General features: G+C 40.2%; 2 protein-coding genes across 3 annotated transcripts in view; both read left to right on the top strand.

The window, feature by feature from the left end:
* LOC117496148 (NLR family CARD domain-containing protein 3-like) overlaps positions 1-20120 on the top strand; it is a gene marked incomplete at its 3' end in the record, with an annotated part of 682747 nt that overhangs the window by 268857 nt on the left and 393770 nt on the right. The window lies entirely within an intron of this gene.
* si:ch1073-396h14.1 (disintegrin and metalloproteinase domain-containing protein 10) overlaps positions 1-20120 on the top strand; it is a 54766-nt gene that overhangs the window by 32358 nt on the left and 2288 nt on the right. The window contains exons 9-14 of one of the 2 annotated variants that reach the window (XM_034147039.1): positions 2052-2215; positions 10303-10528; positions 10636-10780; positions 11455-11638; positions 14937-15036; positions 15963-16183. In XM_034147039.1, coding sequence (XP_034002930.1) covers positions 2052-2215; positions 10303-10528; positions 10636-10780; positions 11455-11638; positions 14937-15036; positions 15963-16183 — 1040 coding nt within the window. The remainder of the gene's footprint in view (positions 1-2051; positions 2216-10302; positions 10529-10635; positions 10781-11454; positions 11639-14936; positions 15037-15962; positions 16184-20120) is intronic. The other variant, XM_034147040.1, reaches the window with a different exon arrangement.

The raw sequence follows: 20120 nt of genomic DNA, 5'->3' as shown, positions 1-20120 counted from the left end.
TCATTTCCTGGTCTTCTCTAAAGAAGAGGGACCAATGAAAACGTTGTCATGTTGCCGTTGTTCAGCATGGAAACATTCATTAGCTAACAATGACATTATTGTTCTATTAATATAAAGGGAGGTCAGGTACTCTTTAAAACAGCTGCTAGTTATCGGTACATTTCAAAGCCCCTACTTCTTTACTTTTACTTGAGTAAAGAAGTTTAGTCAGTACTTCTACTTTTACCAGAGTATTTTTTAAACACGAGTATCTGTACTTCTACTTGAGTAAAGGATGTGTGTACTTTTGCTATCTCTGGGAAAGACATCTTAATACTTCTACCACCCCTGACTGTAGCTACCCGTTCCTCTCCCTCCTCTTCTTCTCCTTCTTCATACCTTCCCCTCTACTTCAGTCCTAATCTCTACTCCCTCTCCTTCAAAAGTCACACCATACTAGGATTACCTTTCCTTTGGCCTCAGCCCAGGAACACTGTTAACATCCCCGACAGTTCTAAATAGGTTATACATGACTTTTGTTTGTACTACAGCTTGATGCTGTCAATATTGTACAGATACCGTTTACTGTGTGGGAACAGAGCAATGAGGAAAGATGCACGTAGTTGATGCACAAATCTACAAATGCACAATGTTGAGGGTTTGCTTACACAGGCAACTGTTTGTTAAATATGAAGCTGATAGATAGGTAGGTAGGTTGGTAGGTAGGTAGGTAGGTAGGTAGGTAGGTAGGTAGGTAGGTAGGTAGGTAGGTAGGTAGGTAGGTAGGTAGGTAGGTAGGTAGGTAGGTAGGTAGGTAGGTAGGTAGGTACTTTATTGATCCCAATTTAAGAAATGTTTGCGTTGCAGCAGCGATTATGGTAGGTTAACTCATAAAGTTTCTCACAGGGTATTATGGGTTGTAAAAATAGAAAGATTGACCCCTTTAGATGTGAGAAGTCATGAATGACCTTGTTGAACAATCTGAAGTCAAGTCTGACCATTTTACTCAAATTACACGAGTAGTGTCTTATCATAATTGTCCAGTTTGACCAATTGGATTTGTTTCTCTCAAAGCAAAACATGATGTCACACCGCAGCCGTTCATCCATGTGAACATGGCCAGCTGCTAGTAATTGTGGGAAAGGGATATTAGGTAACGCTCAGATTGAGACCATTGGAGGCCAAATGTCTTTGAAGTGAAGCTGGAGGAGCTCAGCAGGTCTGTCTGTCCGCACCCCCCCAACCGGGCCTCAGAGGGTGATAACACTTCAGTAGCAACACAGTGTTGGTTAAAACTTTAAGATATTTATAGTAGCGCAAGGTCAGTTATGCAATCATACTGTAGTGCAAAGTGACAGGCACAGTAGGTTTGATTTCACTAGGTCCGTTCCAGAGAATTGACGCAGGTGGGATTATTTAAAGCATCCTTGAGCTGTCAGCTTCATCAAAACCTTCTTATAGTGCTATGTCTGTTCTTAACTTTGCGGTACCTTAAACAATTATAAAGTGCTGCAGGGTTGAAGGCTGACCATGAAGCTAGCATTGCAATGGTTTCCTTTCAAAAAGCCATGTTGGATTCTTACAGAAGACACTGGTTTACGTTTTTGATACTAACATGTTTTAATTGTTGGGATAACCATCACCTTTTTGACTTTTTAGTGCAATTGGCAGTACTAAAAAGTCACCATCGCTAAGCTAAATGTGGCTAAGGTCTCATTTAGCCAATTGTTAGCAACCATCTTTTTTCACACTTCAAGTTTCCAAATGATATTCCTTGACGTATTTTCTGTAGCAAAACCACATTTTAACATATCCTAGGGTCTGATATTTCATGCATTTGACTAAAAGTGTATTCATTAAAACCTGTTGACTTTGAACGGGGAACGAGAAGTGCAATTTTCCGATTTTATAACTCTGTTGAATTCTTGAAGCATGCTATTATGCAAGCAAGAGACATCGGAAGACAAACTCTGCTTTTATGTTTTGTAATACTCACTTTAACTGTCATTTACTCTTTTGGACTTCAGTGGAAACTAATCTCATGTTTTTCCTCTCATCTGTGTGCCCTTCAGGTAACTGGGGAGGAATATGTTCGCAGCAGACCACCCTGCGTAACGGCAGGAAATCCACCCTGAACGCCGGTCTGGTCACCATTCAGAACTACGGACAGTTTCTGCCTCCACGACACGTCCAGCAGACCTTCGCTCATGAGCTCGGTCACAGCCTGGGATCTCCGGTCAGTCGCCTTCTCCAAAAGCTAAACAATACTAAAAACATCTTTCTGATACCAAGAAGAGACTAGGTTTTTTAAAGTGCCTTGTACTGACCAAGGTTGGTTACAGTGAATATTGTGCAACATTCATACCATGACATTCCACTGATGACTAATTTTAAAGATAGTTAGTATGTGCATGTAATATTACAAAATTAGCCGTTTTTCTCATATGCCCGTTCACAGATGTAGCGGACAGCAGTAGATATGTCATTGTCAGACACGATCTCGAATAAGAATCTCAATTCTTATTCATATTCTTTATTAGGATCCCCATTAGCACTAGTATGACCATTGGCTATTCTTCCTGGGGTCCTCACACACACAAAACATACATAAACATACATAAAACAAAACAAAACAGCTCATCATTTCATGCAAGTTACACTAGTGCTATAACTAAAATGGTCATCCAATTTTCGTCAAAAAAGTGTACATAATAATACATACATATCCACAGGCACAGTTCAATTTGAGTTTATAATACTGAGATAATTTGTTTGCAACCTTTTGAAATATACTTGAGAATTTTCCTGAATGATATGGACCGGTAAATAATTCCAGCTGACCATGGCTCTACTACTGGCAGTACTCAATTTTCAGTTATGGTGAAGGGTGGAGTCTGGGTACAGCGTGCAGGAGGCTGGATATTGCGCGTATTACACTGAGGTCACATAGCTGGTTCGTAATTTGGTCAAAAACAACAAGTCCATTGCCGCCTCCTTGAATATGTCTTCAAGTTTTGCCGTTGACCCCGAAAACCTCTGCTTCAGCGCCAAAAATCTCTCCTGTTAGATATTTGTATGCCCGTCTTTGTGTATATCGCCCATTTTCATCACATGTGCATGAACAATGTTTAGTTTTTTTTTCCACTTTTGTGCCAGCCGCAATAAAAACGTCTTCCTTAATACGCCCAGTAACTCACCGTGAATGCACAGACCAGACTCTACAGCAGGGAGAATCCGTTTACAGTCCGAATAAATGAACATTTGTTCTCACGTACAGCTCTTCCGATTAATGCCTAGATAACATCAGGGTTGTAATGCGTTAAGTGTGTGAAACTTAAACGCAAAAACGCTGTGATGTCATGAGTTAAAGCTCAGATGGGGAGTTTACAGAGACAAGTGTAGACAAATCGTTCCCTGTTTAAGGGTGGATTCTCTTTTTGGTTAGTGATATACTCACTTCTGTACCCCTAGTGATAAAATAACAAAAGCAAAACTTGTGTTTTTTCTATTTTTGGATGTCTTAGGTGCTACTGCAGGCCAATGGCTTTTTATGCTTCTTGTGCTTTTTCACATTAAATACAAGATATTCTCAGGTCTTAATAATAACATCAACAATGGCTGCATTGAAACTTAAAACATGTCCCAGGTGCAGGAAGCAGAGCTTGTTTATTTGCTCACTAGGCGCCCACATTAGGTGGAGCTAGCTTTAAATCGAATGTGTTACACTTGTCTGTGTAAAAGGTTTAAGCATAGCAAACCCTCAGTGTAGTATTTCAGATGTTTGTTAAACTCTTGCCAGTTTTAGTCTCAACCCTTCTAAGTGCCCCAGAGAACAGAGAGTTCACCCGTTTCTTATTGAACATAAAGCTGCGTGGGTTGCGTACTGAATGACAATTCAACATGAGGAATCCATGTAATTCAAGATTTAGATTTACCTCACATATTCCCAGAATGCACACATGGGTGTTTGCTCTGCACCGCAACAAATTGTCTGTGAATGATTTACTTATGTGGGCATTATAGACCTTGGCCTGTATTGACTGGTTTGTTTCATAACGACTCTTGGCTCAGCTTGACTAGATGATCGGAATTAACAGATCAGGAGAATTTCTCTCTCAGCAGTTTTTTTCTGTGTATTTGCATTTACAACCTCCTCCGCCATAACAACCCACAGTGTCTGTAAACACACACATGCATGCACCTCTCTCCACGTGTGTTGGCTGCTAACACCTGCAACCTTTCGCCCACTGCCCAAAATGCTCGCAGTATTTTTCACCCTGCCCTCCGTTGTTCACACTTCCACAGACCAAAGAGGCGCTCTTGAGCCCATTAGTTCTGCTATGTCAGACCCTGCAGGCTTTTTACAAGTTCAACTACCGTCATGCTGGTGCCAGGGCTCCTGTGACAGGCATGTCTCATTGTTTCCAGATTGGGAAGGCTAGATGAAGCACATGGTGAGATATGAGCGCGGGCTATACCTGATATACGATGAAGGAAAGAAAGAGGGGGCTGTGATGCAAAGTGACTTCTGGGTGGAGAGCTGCTTTGGTCTTTTGTCCACTTCCCTTGCGAACACACGTGCATACGGTGGTTTCAAAAGCTGTGTGCAATTTCATGCACAGATGAAAAATTCATTGAAAAATATCGTAGTTGTGCTGCTGCCACATTCAAAGGGAAGATGTGGTGGTTTAGCACCGGAAAGTCCCAAAATGGATTAGGAATGACCAGGTCAAAACCGGAGTAGTGACAAAAAAAGTTGGCATTTATTAACCAAATATTTACTGAACTAAAGGGCAAGAAAATAAACCCAGGAACGATAAAACTAAATCAAACTGAGGGAAAAGAACAACAAACAAAAGAAAGCTACAACCTGACCCAGGGTCGGCGTCATGGGGGGTCATTCTCAGGCCATGCCGCCCCAAATGAGTCACTGTGCCCCCCCAACGCAGGGCGGGCAAGCCTTGCCACTTTGCCGTTTTTTTTTTAATCATATAAGTGAAAACGTTTCCACTAAAAGTTTTTTGTGTGAAATAAATCAGAAATAAAGAATACAAATATAAAACACAGCCTGAGGTGTGCTGCTGCTCTCTGATTGGTGTGTTGCTTGACCAATGACCCCTGACCTTTGTTTTGTTATCATTACGTGGCTGTGTGTTTAGATGAAAGCCCAGTGGCGATCTGTTCATCTGTTATACTGATTATAAAGCCATCGAAAATAATATGATATGCAGTACTTCTGGGTCTCTGTGTTTCATTCAAGCTCGGCTCTGTGTGTGTGGCACGAGCGCATTTTGTGAGTGTGCGAGCGGTAACGTGGAATGTTGTTGTTAGCATCTGGTTAGCTAGCTATGCTAACGGATATAAAGAGCTGTTTCTACACCAAGGTGGAGGAGAGTCCTCTCCTGTCAGACTGAGAGGATCTTATAACGTCAGCTCAGTGAGCTAAAGGACTCTCTCAGTGTTTAGATAGTTAACCTTAGTCTAAGTTATCTCAGTGGGTCTCAAACGGTTTGGTCACCATTTATGTAAACAAGTATTTGCGAGGAACACCTTTATATGATCATTATAGTTATTCAAAAATAAGAGAATAAATGAAAAACAGGTATGAAATACTATAGGACAGTAAAACAAGAATACAGTTTAAAAGGGGAGTGATTAGTAAAATATCCATAAAGAAAAAGTGAATCTGCTTACAGTTCTGCTTCATATGGGTGTTGAGAGAGGTATCCATAGATCTCTTAATTTTGCTTTCAAAGTGCACCAGATTGATGCTTTAAACTTCAATATTTAAAAACAAATCTTCCCGGGGGAGCATGCCCCCTAACCCCCCTAGAGGAGGTTAGGTCCACCCCCCACCTAAAACATGTTCACATGGATAGGATACTAAATACATTTGCACACTTTTTATATGGTGGCCTATGTCCATATGTTTCTGTTTTGGTGGTCGTGCCACAACCGTGCATGTATGCACAAGTCATAGGTGCGCTATACAATAGCACTACACCCCTGCAATGTGTGTGGAAGACAATAGACTTTACAGCATGTTTTTTTTAATTGAAGTTACGTTGGTGTTTGTGTGTTGGTTGTTGACGGCAGTGTGTGCCTCCCCGTGGTAAATGATTTCCCCCCCATTAGATTTGTTCTAGAGCCGACCCTGACCTGACCACATGCTGCCAACTGCTCCCCAGTCCAAAAACACAGCCCCAGGAAGTGTGTCGGACATTTAAGCAAATATTCTTTTGTTTGTTGTTCTTTTTGTTTCTACAGTCGGTCCATTTTTGCTTTATTTGCCACCAAGCAACTCTCATAGAGGGGCCTGCCTCCGACACTACATGCAGTTCTCTTTATACATCCATGCTTAAAGCCTGGAAATGAGCTAGAGCAATGCTACACTTCCTGATTCCTTCTGTTTTAACACAAGCTTAAAAGATTCTAAAGTGCAGTTAACATTTTGAGCGTTATATGTGTCTTCAAAAGGTGGTTGCTAAAAAGTGGCTCAGTGAGACTAAACTAAATGTCATTACGCCAAATACAAATGGCCTTTAGCTTAGTGTTGATGAGGCGAAGTCATTTACACGTTGCAATTGTTTTGTTCAGAGCAAATTGTTAGAGTTTACCCCGAAAGGAGTTAATTTAAGCTTCATCAAATCAGAAAAGCTTCCTCATTTGAAAAGATCATGTTGCTGAACATATCGTGTAAGCATCACAACATGTTGTTTTCCACAGATCCAAAACCTAATGTAAAAATCATATTGGATTTTGTTGAGGGAACCGCTGCTATTTTAACTTTTTTAATCGGCCTACAATAATACTTAATCCCAGCACCATTCTACAGGGCAAGCTACACCCAGCATCTAAATCCAACAGAATAACGAACATACCATTAAATACAAAATCTCTAAATGATTTCTGACTTCTTAATCCAGCCATTGGCATCCATCCATACCAATGAACACAACACATATTATATAGGGCTGTCAGTCGATTAAAATATTTAATCGCGATTAATCGCATGATTGTCCATAGTTAATCGTGATTAATCGCACATTTTGTATCTGTTCTAAATGTACCTTAGAGGGATATTTTTCAAGTTTTGAATACTCTTATCAACATATGAGTGGACAAATATGCTTTATATGTTTGTTTATTATCATTTGAACAATGACAAATATTCTTGTGTGTGTGTGTGTGTGTGTGTGTGTGTGTGTGTGTGTGTGTGTGTGTGTGTGTGTGTGTGTGTGTGTGTGTGTGTGTGTGTGTGTGTGTGTGTGTGTGTGTGTGTGTGTGTGTGTGTGTGTGTGTGTGGAGACACTGTGATGGATCGCTGGAGCTATGTGCGGCTCAAGGCATATATGCTTGAACGGGAGCTGCAATCATGTTGCATGTTGAGTGTGCTGACTTTTCGTACAATGTCCCACTGTCTGGCTACCTGCATAAAGTCAAGTGCTCGGCGCAGTTGTCGGCGAAATGTCATTGAAACAGCGCCTTATATCCGTTAGCGCAGCTAGCTAGCACCAGATGCTAACAACAACAACAACAACAACAACATGTAAGGTGTGCCTCGCTCGCGAGTCGCGCCACACATACACACACCATCCCGGTCCTCCCGATGGCCAGTCCGGGCCTGCCGGTGAGCGTGGAAGTGTGGTCTGCCACAAGCGGGCGGCAGGAGCGGGGCTGTCAGCATCAGCTTGTAGATGGTATTTTAAACTCGATGCGCTCTGAAACTACGGCGGCCGAGGACAAAAAATACACATGCGTTAATCGCGTTAAAATAATTAGTGGCGTTAATTTTTTTTTGCGTGACAGCCCTAATATTATATAATTGAATTCACAGCTACCCATCTAATTATTAAAAGCAACAACATCAGATTAGGAGAAGATTTAACTTGTTATCCACCAAAACCAAAAAACTTTACAGCTGCAACATTTCTGTTAATGGGTTTCATCTTAAAGCTGCACCTAGATCGTGTTTATGTTGTAACAGAATCTGTAAAACCACGACAAGTGTTCAAGAAGTAAACAGGAAGAGCTGTAAATCTGTCAGAATATAGTTGTGATAAACACCCATACGTGCTGTTCATAATTTTCTCCTGCTGCTTTTCACAGTTTCCGTTTTCGTTATGTCTGCAGCCGTAAATCTAAATCCCTGCGTGACACCAAATCATACTAACAAATAACAATAAAAACAAGAATAAATGTGCTTTTTCTTTTGAAACTGCACCACCATCTGCTGTGACATGTAGTTATGTTAACCTCAGAGCTACACACAGCAACACACTATAAATTACATCCATCAAACTTATTTAAAACAGATGCAGAAATATGGCCTCAACCTCATGTTCCCTCCACATGTGTCCATGTTACTGTTGAGTCACAAAGTCTCAAGGAAAATGTTTAAATCCGTCTCATGAGCAGGTTTTTATTTGGTCCTCGTTGTCCTGCATGTGGAACCTGACATTCCTCCGCTGCTTCATGGCCGTCAGACTCCAGGGAAACCTTTTGACTGCAGACAGCATACATTTACTCAACAAAAATAACTTTCAAAATCATAGAAAATTCTTTCAGAGAGGGCTTGTCAAATTGTGGGGGAAACTTCTGAAGCAATTGGAGTCAGGACTCAAAGAGACACGAGGAGAGCTGGAGCTTTGATGGCAAACACTGATGGTTTATTTGCCGGACAATTGACGAGACAGGTGGTGTGTCACGAGTTGACACAGCGGTTGCCAACCAATTCTGAAGAACTCTTCTGTAGCTCGAGGTTTTAACTAGTTCGGAGTGTAATAATCAACATTCTTCATCAGTGAGACTAAACAAAAATGGACCCTGAATCTAACTAGAGCTCTCGTTCATAGGAAAGAATATGCGCCAGGGAACCTTCGTCCCTGAACAGTAAACTACCTCATGGCGGCTTGTGCTCGGTCATAGACTGGCAACAACAATGCGCTCAAGCTGCCCCTCCTTAAGAGAGATAGCAGCAATACCCAAGGCCGTAGAACTATGCCATGGGAAAAGAGACAGTGAGAAGAGAAAACGATGACCTGGGTCGAAGGTTGAATACCTAAGCAAATTATTCCCTAACAAATGGTTGTCATTGGGCTTCAAAGAAAACATTTGTATTTGTTCTGGTTATGATGAACAGAATTAGAATCAGAATACCTTTATCTATACCAGAGGGAACATTTGATTTCATAAGAGGTGCTACTTTTCATGTTAAATAAAATAAACTTAAAGGTGGGGTAGGTAAGTTTGAGAAACCGGCTCGAGATCGCTAGAATTTGAAAATACACAACCGGAGAAAATCTGCCACTTCCTTACAGAGCCCCTCCTCCAACACACACGAACGCGCACATGACCAATGAGGGCACGAGATAAGTTTGTGCACAGATGGAAGGCTGACAGGCAGGTAGGCCATCCAATCATTTTAGCCGGGATGATTGGTCGTACTTTTTACAGTACTACGGCTTCCACAGATGACATTTTTGTATGGATTTTTTGTCAAAGCACTTAAGATATTCATTGCTATCGGGATGTTAAGAGCATTCCATGGAATATAACAAAAAGTGTATCTCGAGCCGGTTTCTCAAACTTACCTACCCCACCTTTAAATAAAATAAAATAAAATGCAAATATTTTTATAAATATAGAGAATTTAAGTAAAAATGTGAACAGTGTATTACAATACATAACAACAATACATCTGAACAAATATGTATATTAAAATATATAAAGCAGTGTATTACAAATTAATTGTATATTTCCCCCACCCTGCTGTTTTTGTCTTTTGGCTGACTATTTATTAAATTACCCAAAAACGTACATTTGTTGAGTGATTAGATAAATAATATATCATGAAAAATCATTTAAAGGTACATTGTAGGCCCATTTGTATGAGACACTAAAATACATGAGAGAGACAGAGCTCTGACGTATCATAAAACAATTATTTTGCACATAAATTAAGGTATTAACAATCATCTTACACATTATAAAGCAAGAACTAACATTCAGAAAGAGTGCCACGATGTGTTATGTAATTACTGGATATTCAGATGAAACTCATGAGGGTCCTTCTGTAAAGCAATCCTGTTCCTTAACAGATAGCTCAAACTTAAACGCCTTTATTTTGCGGCATTGAAAATAAAATACACTAGAAGGTAAACACATTTTATTTTAAGATAAGATAAGTATATAAGAAGTACTTTATTGACCTCAATTTGGGATATTGTTGTGTTTACAAAGACATGGCATTGGCATGTAATTAAAAGACTATATAAATAAACAAGAAAGTAGAAAATATACATATTTGTGTGTGTCTTTCAGCACGATGAGGGCTCAAACTGCGGTAACCTGGGCTCCAGCGGCGGTAAAGGCCGGTTCCTGATGTTCCCTCACGCCACAGACGAGCTGCGTGAAAACAACGAGAAGTTCTCGCCCTGCAGCGTCAAACACATCGCCAAGGTCCTGAAGCTGAAGAAGGACGACTGCTTCGTGGGTGAGGATGGGAGGAAACACATCAGACGGTGTCCACCTGCATGTTGCATGCTGAGTGAGAGGCTAAATATTTACACCGTGCCTCACTCACTGTAAATAATTACAACTAGTTTGTGTGTTTACTTGTGTGTGTTTATCTGCACGTGTGTTCTTCGTGGCCAGTCAGTGATCAGCCCATCTGTGGAAACCAGATTGTGGAGGAAGGCGAGGAGTGTGATGTCGGTCACAACGACACAGACCTCTGCTGCTTCAGCGCCAAACAGCCTGCGGGGGTGCAGTGCCGCCTGAAGAAGGGGAGGGTCTGCAGGTACAGCAGGGTGTGCTCCAAGAAGGGGAATTTAGACATTTATTAGTACAATTTGTATTAGTTTAGGTGTAGGGAGTGGTGGACAAAGTACTTCAGGTTCATATCAGTATGTAGTGTCTCTACTCTGACGTGTCTCCATGCTTTAATGTTCAAAAAGCTCTTTATTTTTTCTCATACTGCCTTTTCACCCTCTGTCTGAAACCAGAGCCCAGTCTGCTCTGATTGGTTAGCTGGCCGGCTCTGTTGTGATTGATCAACCACTTAGAGACGTCCCGCCCCTTAGCCTATCACGTACAATGTGTTGGAGCGCTAGCCAATAGAAGAGTGAGTGTTACACAGTGATGTCATTATGTTACGGAGGTGAACAAAGGAGTCCAATGGAGGCGTTTCAGCTCTGATTATACTCCCCTACTTGGTTACTGTCTGACACTGGGTGTATCACAAGGATAGGGTGCATGTAGACTTGTTCTAACACTTACAGTATATTGACGTAGGTTGTAGTTATTTCTCACTTACATCACTTTTAATCTAAGTGGCACACCACATTCACCTAAACTATTCAGTTGATGTTGAGTCTTGTAGTTGTTATGCTTTTATGTGGCTTCATCTCCCCCCTGGACTTGTTGTGTGTGATAAGATAAGATAAGATATTTGGGACATTTTTGTGCTTCCAGCCCGAGTCAGGGCCTGTGCTGCGGTCAGGACTGTGAGCTGAGGCCTGAGGGTCAGACCTGTGACGAGGAGACAGACTGTCAGAAAGACGCTCTGTGTTCGGGTCTCTCCCCGTTCTGCCCCGAGCCCAGCAGCAAGGAGAACCTCACCGTGTGCAGCGAGGGCACCAGAGTGTGTGTGAACGGGGTGGGTGAGGCATGAACACACACTACATCTAAATAGCTTCAACTACATTGCCTAATCAGCTAAAGTGTGCAAGAGCAGCAATGCTAGTCCTAAAAAGAAAGCATTATCCATGCTAGTTTTATTTTTGACCCTGGAAACAATTTTACATTATTACATGACATGTCACGCTTTTATCCAAAGCGACTTACATACTCAATACTGTGGACAATCCCCACAGGAGCAATTTGGGGTGAAGTGTCTCAGGGACACAACGAAATGCTGACTGCAGTGGGGTTTGAACCTGTGACCCCCTGATACGAACACCTACGCACTAACCCACTGCGCCACACGCCTCCTGTATAAGGTCCATTTAGTTGCTTTGATGCAGTTTTAATATCTGGGATGTTTTTAAATATCCATTTTGTAGCATTAACATATTTTGCTCATTTTAGGTTCATAATAGAATGTTGGGCTTGTACTAGAACAGGTATTCATGCTGTAATGTTACCAAATGTTTTTCTTACACTGTCTATCTCAATGTACCTCTGTCTGCAAGGCTCCATTGTTGCGCCTGTCTCTTAAATCACCCTTCCCAAAAAAGCCAAGCTCTGATAAGCTTTAAAAGGTAGATCTCAAAACCTGTATAGAGACATTCAAATGAAAGAATTGGGTGGGGGGGCATATTCTCATATAAAGGTTGGTAGACACTCCCGCTACTAACAATTATAATATGCCACAATTAAAGTAAAACATATTTCAGATTTTGTCATTAACCACATTGTAATGTAGTGATGCTTTAATTTTCAATTTGTGTGTAACTGTTTAACTTCATTATCATAAAACAACTGTGTCAGAAATCAATGGAAAAGATGGCTGCCGGGAACAGTAGTAGTCAATTCCAAGTTGAATCGCCTGCACTCACAGAAGTTTTGCAGTCATGTTAAGTATGATTTGTAGTGCAAGAGCAATGTTAACAGCAGCTGTAACAGTACACACCTCAGAACCAATCACTGATCCTGTGTATAGTCAGAGGTGGACATTACATTTTCAACAAAAAGGCAATAAAACACTGCATTTAGGTTCATATAAAGTGACTTTTAATGACGACTACAAGCCTACCCTTGGCTTATTATGGTACTCTTTGCTTCAAAAATATCTATTGCATAAAAAAGCTCCAGACTCTTGTTTATCTGGTATTGTTATTCAGCTAAACTGAAGTGTTTATTGTTCATAAATCAAATAACATGACGTCATAAATCCTCCTGATTCATCCAGATGTTTCTCCGTCTAATCCGTGTGCTCAGAATCCCATTTATTTGTGAACATTTCAACACAGCGTTACTAAGAAAAGATCGATGTGGCCTCTGGAGAACAGTTTGTGACTTGACCATATTTTCGTAATTGTTAAATGCCCTGTGATGAAACACTATTCAGTGCAGGAGAGGAGAGGAATTTATCCCAGATGTGGATGTTGTTCTGAAAATATGACTCTCCCGAGGTGTGGGACATATCTGGGAACATGTTGAAAAGGATCCAAAAGTGTTCAAGCTAATCATAAATTATTTCAAATGACTCCCATTCAGCTGAACGCTCAAATCCTTCCGAGAAAACAGGGAGTCTGATCCCTTACAAATAAACAAGAGTTACATTTTTGGTCACTTCTTCAAAACCTCTCAGACAAGATGTATGTTTTCATGCTTTGAAGAAAAATGAAATGTTTAAAGCCACATGGGTTTAAAATGTATACTGTACTAGTGTCTAGAATGTGTCCCAAAGTCTGGGTTAAAAAATTAATAAAAACAGTTTATAGTGAAATGCAAAATAAGTAAACACACATTTAACCTCAGGAAACATATTTCATGTTCATTTAAAATAAATACATGATTTTCTACATCAAGAAAATGTCTATGAATGGGGTTTTGTTACATAGTAATGTCATTATGTGAAGGAAGAAAAATCAAAAGTGTGGGATTATAGCCTTTGCAGACCATTTACATGCACTAAAACCAACACACTACAGGGAAGGGAAACCCCAACAAGCAGAATGGGGCCTCTTTAAAAGCCTGGTAGTGAAAGGTTATTGTTAGGCAATCATAACTGTTGTTGCCCTGATCCACTTTTGTAATCATATTTTGTAATATTCACTCCAGCTTGGTTTCAGAATGCACCATCAATCAGAAAAGTTCATTAAAAAAACAAAAAAAATGGCCTGAAAACCAGAGTTTCTATCTGAATCTGCTTAAATCAGGTGAACATCAAGTAAAGGACAGATCATAATGCCCCTGTGTGTTCAATTCTCTACCTCTTAAGCCCTGAGGAGGTGTTGTCACTCACTGATTGGCCAAAATGCACCAAGTGGCACTCAATGGCTAATTAGGGACCATCAGGTGAGCTGAATACCCTCCAATCAATCAGAGGGAATCGTCACATTTAGCTAAAAGGAATTAGGAAAAGGGAAATGACAACAAGTATCAAAGAATAAGGGACCACCACACATTTGTATGTTCCATGTTTTTGATCCACTATTCAAGGTATCAATGGGTTTTCATTCATGACAAAAGGCTCTCAAAACTTTCCCTTGTTGTTTAGTTTACCAGAGAGAATATCATATCTGCATTCTGCACTGATATGTGACTTTATTATAATAATGTGGTTACCTGGCTCTCTGTATCACAAGACATTTCAAGAGCCTGATATTAGATTGGTGTATCATCTAGACCAGGTGTGTCCAAACTACGGCCCGGGGGCCAAATGCGGCCCGCGGACCATTTTGAATCGGCCCTCAGCAAATTAAAAAACTATAATGGAATATGGCCCAAAAATGAAACTTGTGCTTGTCTTATATTGTACTTCTTAAATATGTGTTAATAAGACCACTTTTCAAATAAATTCAGTCAATTAAAGTTGGAAACATTTTGATAAGTTGATAAGAAAAAAGCCCAATGACTTATTTACATAACAAGCTTGATATACACCCTTCATATTTCTCTTTATTATAATCAATCTGAGGCTTCTGTTTTAAGGGATGAGCTGCCAACACTCACAAGCATCATTTACCTACATTTGATTGATTTTGCTAACTTATAACTGAACTTATGAGGCAATATACCTCTCCTCTAGTGAGTGGCCCAGCCCTTCGTACATCTTTCTGTATGTGGCCCTCGGTGAAAAAAGTTTGGACACCCCTGATCTAGACAAATAAGCTATATCTTCATGATTGTTCTAAAGGTTTTAATGGGGTTAAACCTAATTTCCTCCGCTTTATGGACAACCAGGGATGTTTAAAGTGTTTTTCTTAATGATCTGCTCCTCTCTGCAGGTCTGTGCCGAGTCAGTGTGTGTGAAGCACCGCCTGCAGCAGTGCGACTGTCCGGGAGACTCCATGAAGGAGAAATGCCACATGTGCTGCCAGCAGCCCGGTAACTACTGCCTGTCCTCCACTGAGGAATGTGTTTACCCTTGTGTCCCAATACGTCAGCCTGTGTCAATCTGTACTGAGGTCGCACGACTGTTTTCCATTAGATGACCTCAAAACTATCACAAGAGACAACATCTCACACGATGGTTTGGGTACAGCGTGTGAGATGTTTGTTAAAGGTCATCTATAATGCAAAATCCTCTTCTTCATGTCTCTTCTACATCAACATGTGTCCCCTCTGTGTAAAGAGATTCTGAAAGTTTCAGGAAAAAAGATTCTCTCTCTTTTTGTCCTGATCCATTTCTATAAAAACCTGTCTGAAAATTAGCTGATCAGATTTTGGCCATTTTATGATGTCATAACGATTTTTTGGCTTGTGTAACCATTAGCCAATCACCAACCAAGGCAACCCCAATATATTATAGGTTTCAGATAAATACAAAACATGTCTCTGAAGTGTTTGTCTGAAACACCAAACAGATCTTTGCAGCATCCCATAATCCCCTCTGTTTCAGCCCTGTTTCCAAAGTGCTGATTCTCTGTCTGTTACTTTAGATGAAAATAAGGAGCCCCTCCCCACGCCCCTCTGAGAGATATTTGGTTAAAAATAACACAATGGTGCTCTAGGAGGAGATTCAGGTGATAATGGGGGGGAGGGGTTACCCTGGTTGGTGATTGGCTAATGGTTACACAAGCCAAAACATTGTTTCGACATCATAAAGTGGCCAAAATCTGATCAGCTCATTTTCAGACAGGTTTTTATAAAAATGGATCAGGACAAAAAGTGAGAGAATCTTTGTTCCTGAAACTTTCAGAATCTCTTTACACAGAGGGGACACATGTTGATGAAGAAGAGACATGAAGAAGTGGATTTTGCATAATAGGTGACCTTTAAATGTAAATCTAATGGTATTCTCTCTGTTGCAGATAAGCCAGAGACGTGTGCGAGCACCACCTCCTCCGTGCTGTCCCGTCTCTTCCAGAAAAAGGCGCTGGCGTTGGTGGGCGGCGCTCCGTGCTCCGAGAATCGAGGATACTGCGACAAATTCCACTTTTGTCGCCTGCTGGATGCAGATGGACCAATCGCACGACTCAAAAACTCCTTCCTCAATTTAGATGACTTCGATGACATAGCAGAGTGGATGAAGGTGACGTTTTTATGTAAAGTTAATATCATTTTGTTATGCAAAGGCAAGGCAAGGCAAGTTTATTTATATAGCACCTTTCAACACAAGGCAATTCAAAGCGCTTTACAAAAATGAAAGACATTAAGAAAATGGCATTAAAAAGCAAAGATAAAAAATATACATTAAAAGAAAAAATACATGAATAAAAGTTACAGCGCAGTTTAAGATGTGAATAGTTCAATTAAAAGCAGCGGCAAAAAGAAAAGTCTTCAGCCTGGATTTAAAAGTAGTGAGAGTTGCAGCGGACCTGCAGGTTTCTGGGAGTTTGTTCCAGATGTTTGGAGCATAATAACTGAATGCTCCTAAGTTAATAGAAATAACTGTGCATTGAAATTGGCCTTTTTAATTACAGCTTCAATGATTCGTCAATATTCCATAAATCGATGAACACCTGCAATGATGTTGACAATGGTTAAGTTAATTCTTTCGAGAAGTAAATTGTTACATTTTATCTTGTTCTAGTTTTTCAAATGACATGATTTGAGATGTCAATTTCTTTTGGATAAAACACCAAGCCTCATTTGCAATGGTTGGAAAGTAATTTTAGGTCTAACAAGACTACAATTATTTACAATAAAGGCATTTTAATAGAAAAAGACAGATTTATGGAGATACGATGTAATGTCAATTTGAACAGTGTGTTGTATTTCAACAGTGGATGAAGGTGACATTTGTATGTATGATTAGTTTGGTAACACATATATAATATATTAGAATATCATCTAGAACAACCAGGATGGATGTCATCAAATGGGTGAAACTCAGTGGCGAACCGTGTCTATCACAACTGGACGTTCTGTAGAAACACACACACCCCCCGCCGCGCCCCCCCCACCGTTATAATGTCCGTCTTTTCACTGAATTGTCGTCTTGAAAAGGGTACTCACAACAATTCCGCAACAACATCCTCTTCACCTGTTGCCATTTCAACGTTAAAAACAATAAAACGGCATATGAGTTGCTTCGTCGCATTCATCTAGATCCTCTGTCTCGAGCCAGTGAACTACCGGGCCTTCTAGAGTAGCCTGGAACCGAGAGGAACTCTGAAAGAATACGCTTGGTTGATCAAACTATCAGTCCAAACGTACGCTCTCATTCAGTGCAACGGCCAGGGCATTCTATCAAGGATATAGAATACCTTGGTTGAAGGATATTCTACCCAGAGACCCAGAAAAATATCTGATTGGTTGCTTTTTTTTTCTAACACAAAACCACTGAAATGCGTTGTGCATGGACCGAGAAGGACAAACAAATCAACGTAACACTGTAATATTACAGATCAACAACACAGATACGATTATCATTTATTCATTTTATATACATTTTATATACATTTCATTTATATAATTAAATCGATTTTTTGTTTGTTTTATCTGAGTGTTTCAGGGTATTCTCTGAATACCTTGAAGGCCCTGACGGTTCGCCACTGGTGAAACTAAATCAACCCACTCTCCTTAAATTAAGTTTAAGCGGTTTGAATTTATACTCAATCACTTTTGATTGACTTATACAGAGACCTGAAACCACTGCTCCACTGACACAAATGACCAGATTTAAAGGCCACCTATTATGCAAAATCCACTTCTTCATGTCTCTTCTACATCAACATGTGTCCCCTCTTCTTCATGTCTCTTCTACATCAACATGTGTCCCCTCTTCTCCATGTCTCTTCTACATCAACATGTGTCCCCTCTTCTTCATGTCTCTTCTTCATCAACATGTGTCCCCTCTTCTTCATGTCTCTTCTACATCACCATGTGTCCCCTCTGTGTAAAGAGACTCTGAAAGTTTCAGGAACAAAGATTCTCTCTCTTTTTGTCCTGATCCATTTATATAAAAACCTGTCTGAAAATGAGCTGATCAGATTTTGGACACTTTATGATATCATAACGATGTTTTGGCTTGTGTAACCATTAGCCAATCAGCAACCAAGGTAACCCCCCCCCCCCCCCTTTATCACCTGAATCTCCTCCTAGAGCACCATTGTGTTCTTTGTAACCAAATATCTCTCAGAGGGGCTCCTTATTTTCATCTAAAGTAACAGACAGAGAATCAGCACTTTGGAAACAGGGCTGAAACAGAGGGGATTATGGGATGCTGCAATGATCTGTTTGGTGTTTGGAGCCAAACACTTCAGAGACATGTTTTGTATATATCTGAGACCTATAACATATTGATGAAAAAGGGTATAATAGGGGACCTTTAATGGGTTTCTGGTCATCTGTACAGCCACGTTTCCACATCAATGATGTACTTTGTTAAGACGCAGCAGATGTTTGTTGCGGTCAGATCTGCTCAGAGTTGACTGCCTGATGTTCAGCTGCCGTCGATGTTTCAGTCGTAGAGCTGCCTTTGAGGTTTAGTTCCTCATGACAGCATGGAGAATCAGGAATGCCCATTTGGGTTAAAGAGCGCCTCAAAGATCATTTTTCCGTTTCAGTGGAGACACAAATTACCCCTCTCTTCAGGTGCCTTTGTGTTGTTTTACCAATGGCAGCACGGCATGTTGCTGACTCACTTTCTGATATACAGTACAGAGCTGCAAAGTAAAGCAACCAATCAGGGAGTAGAGGAGGGTTTATTTCAAAATATGTGATGAGTTTTTGATACAGCAAAGTTTTCAATGTAGAAAGTGTGCTTTACATGGGAAAATAAACGAAAAACAGATATTTTATATGAGTTTTGAAAAGCAGTATATCTACCTGTTTTTGCCTAAAGAGTTTTTCTACCCCCTTAAAAAGACCACAACACAACAGAGCAGGTTCATACAATTGATCTCTTTATACGAATAATTGTATTGTAAAGTTGTTGCAATTTCATTTTCATTTTGCTGCTTATTATTTAACAGTTTTACTGTATGTGGGTCAACTTTGCAAGGTTGATAGAAATTAATGTGCATTCAAATTGGTCTTTTTAATTACAGCCTCAATGATTCGTCAATTGATCAATAAATCAATTAACTTCTGCAATGATTTAGAGATTGGTTTATTCTTTCGAGAAGTAAATTATAAAATTGTATCTTGTTCCAGTTTTTCAAAAGGCCTTAATTGCAATGGTAGTAAAGTCTTTTTAGGTCTTACAAGACAACAATTAAAGGGGACCTATAATGCAAAATGCACTTTTTGATGTCTTTTATACATAAATATGTGTCCCCGGTGTGTCAGGGAACTCACGCAGCGTCAGAAAATAAAACCCTCTCTCTTTTCCTCCGTACCCAAATCTCTAAAAACGGGGCTACAACGGAGCTGATCCAGATTTGCGTCCGATATGACGTAATATCTGAAATGTGGACCCACGGCCCTATCAGAAACGTTGCTATCAGAAACAATGCCCGACTGTTTTGGACGTAATATGGTCTGTGTTTACATTAGCATCGCTAACACTCAGAGCTAACCTGTACTGGAGAGCATGTGTGTGAAGAAGCAGGAAATAAAAAGGAACTCACCTTGTGGTATAACCGGCAAGAGAGAAAGCCTTTGAGCTCCATACTGTTTCAGAAATAATCCTTGATAATCCATGATATGGCGTTTCATCACGGCAGTATTTAGTTTAGACAGTAGCTGCCGGGTCCCGCATGAGCTCAGCCCCCTCCTTTTTTCTTTTTTATAAAACTTTATACCCCAAATCAGCACTTTTGAAACAGGAAGTGAAATAGAGGGATATGAGGCATGGCTAGAATGGGTGATCTGTTTGGTATTTTGAGCAAAACACTTCATAGACATGTTTTTTATATATTTTTATATATCTGAGACCTATGCTATTGCCTACAAATAGCATGATAGGTGACCTTTAAGATAAGATAAGATAAGATAGTACTTTATTGATCCCAATTTGGGAAATTGTTGTGTTGCAGCAGCATAAAACACATGGCATTGTACAATAAGAATTAAAAGACAAG

This window comes from Trematomus bernacchii, unplaced genomic scaffold, assembly GCF_902827165.1.
Source record: "Trematomus bernacchii unplaced genomic scaffold, fTreBer1.1, whole genome shotgun sequence".
Lineage (NCBI taxonomy): Eukaryota > Metazoa > Chordata > Actinopteri > Perciformes > Nototheniidae > Trematomus > Trematomus bernacchii.
This window is presented reverse-complemented; position numbering and strand designations above follow the sequence as displayed.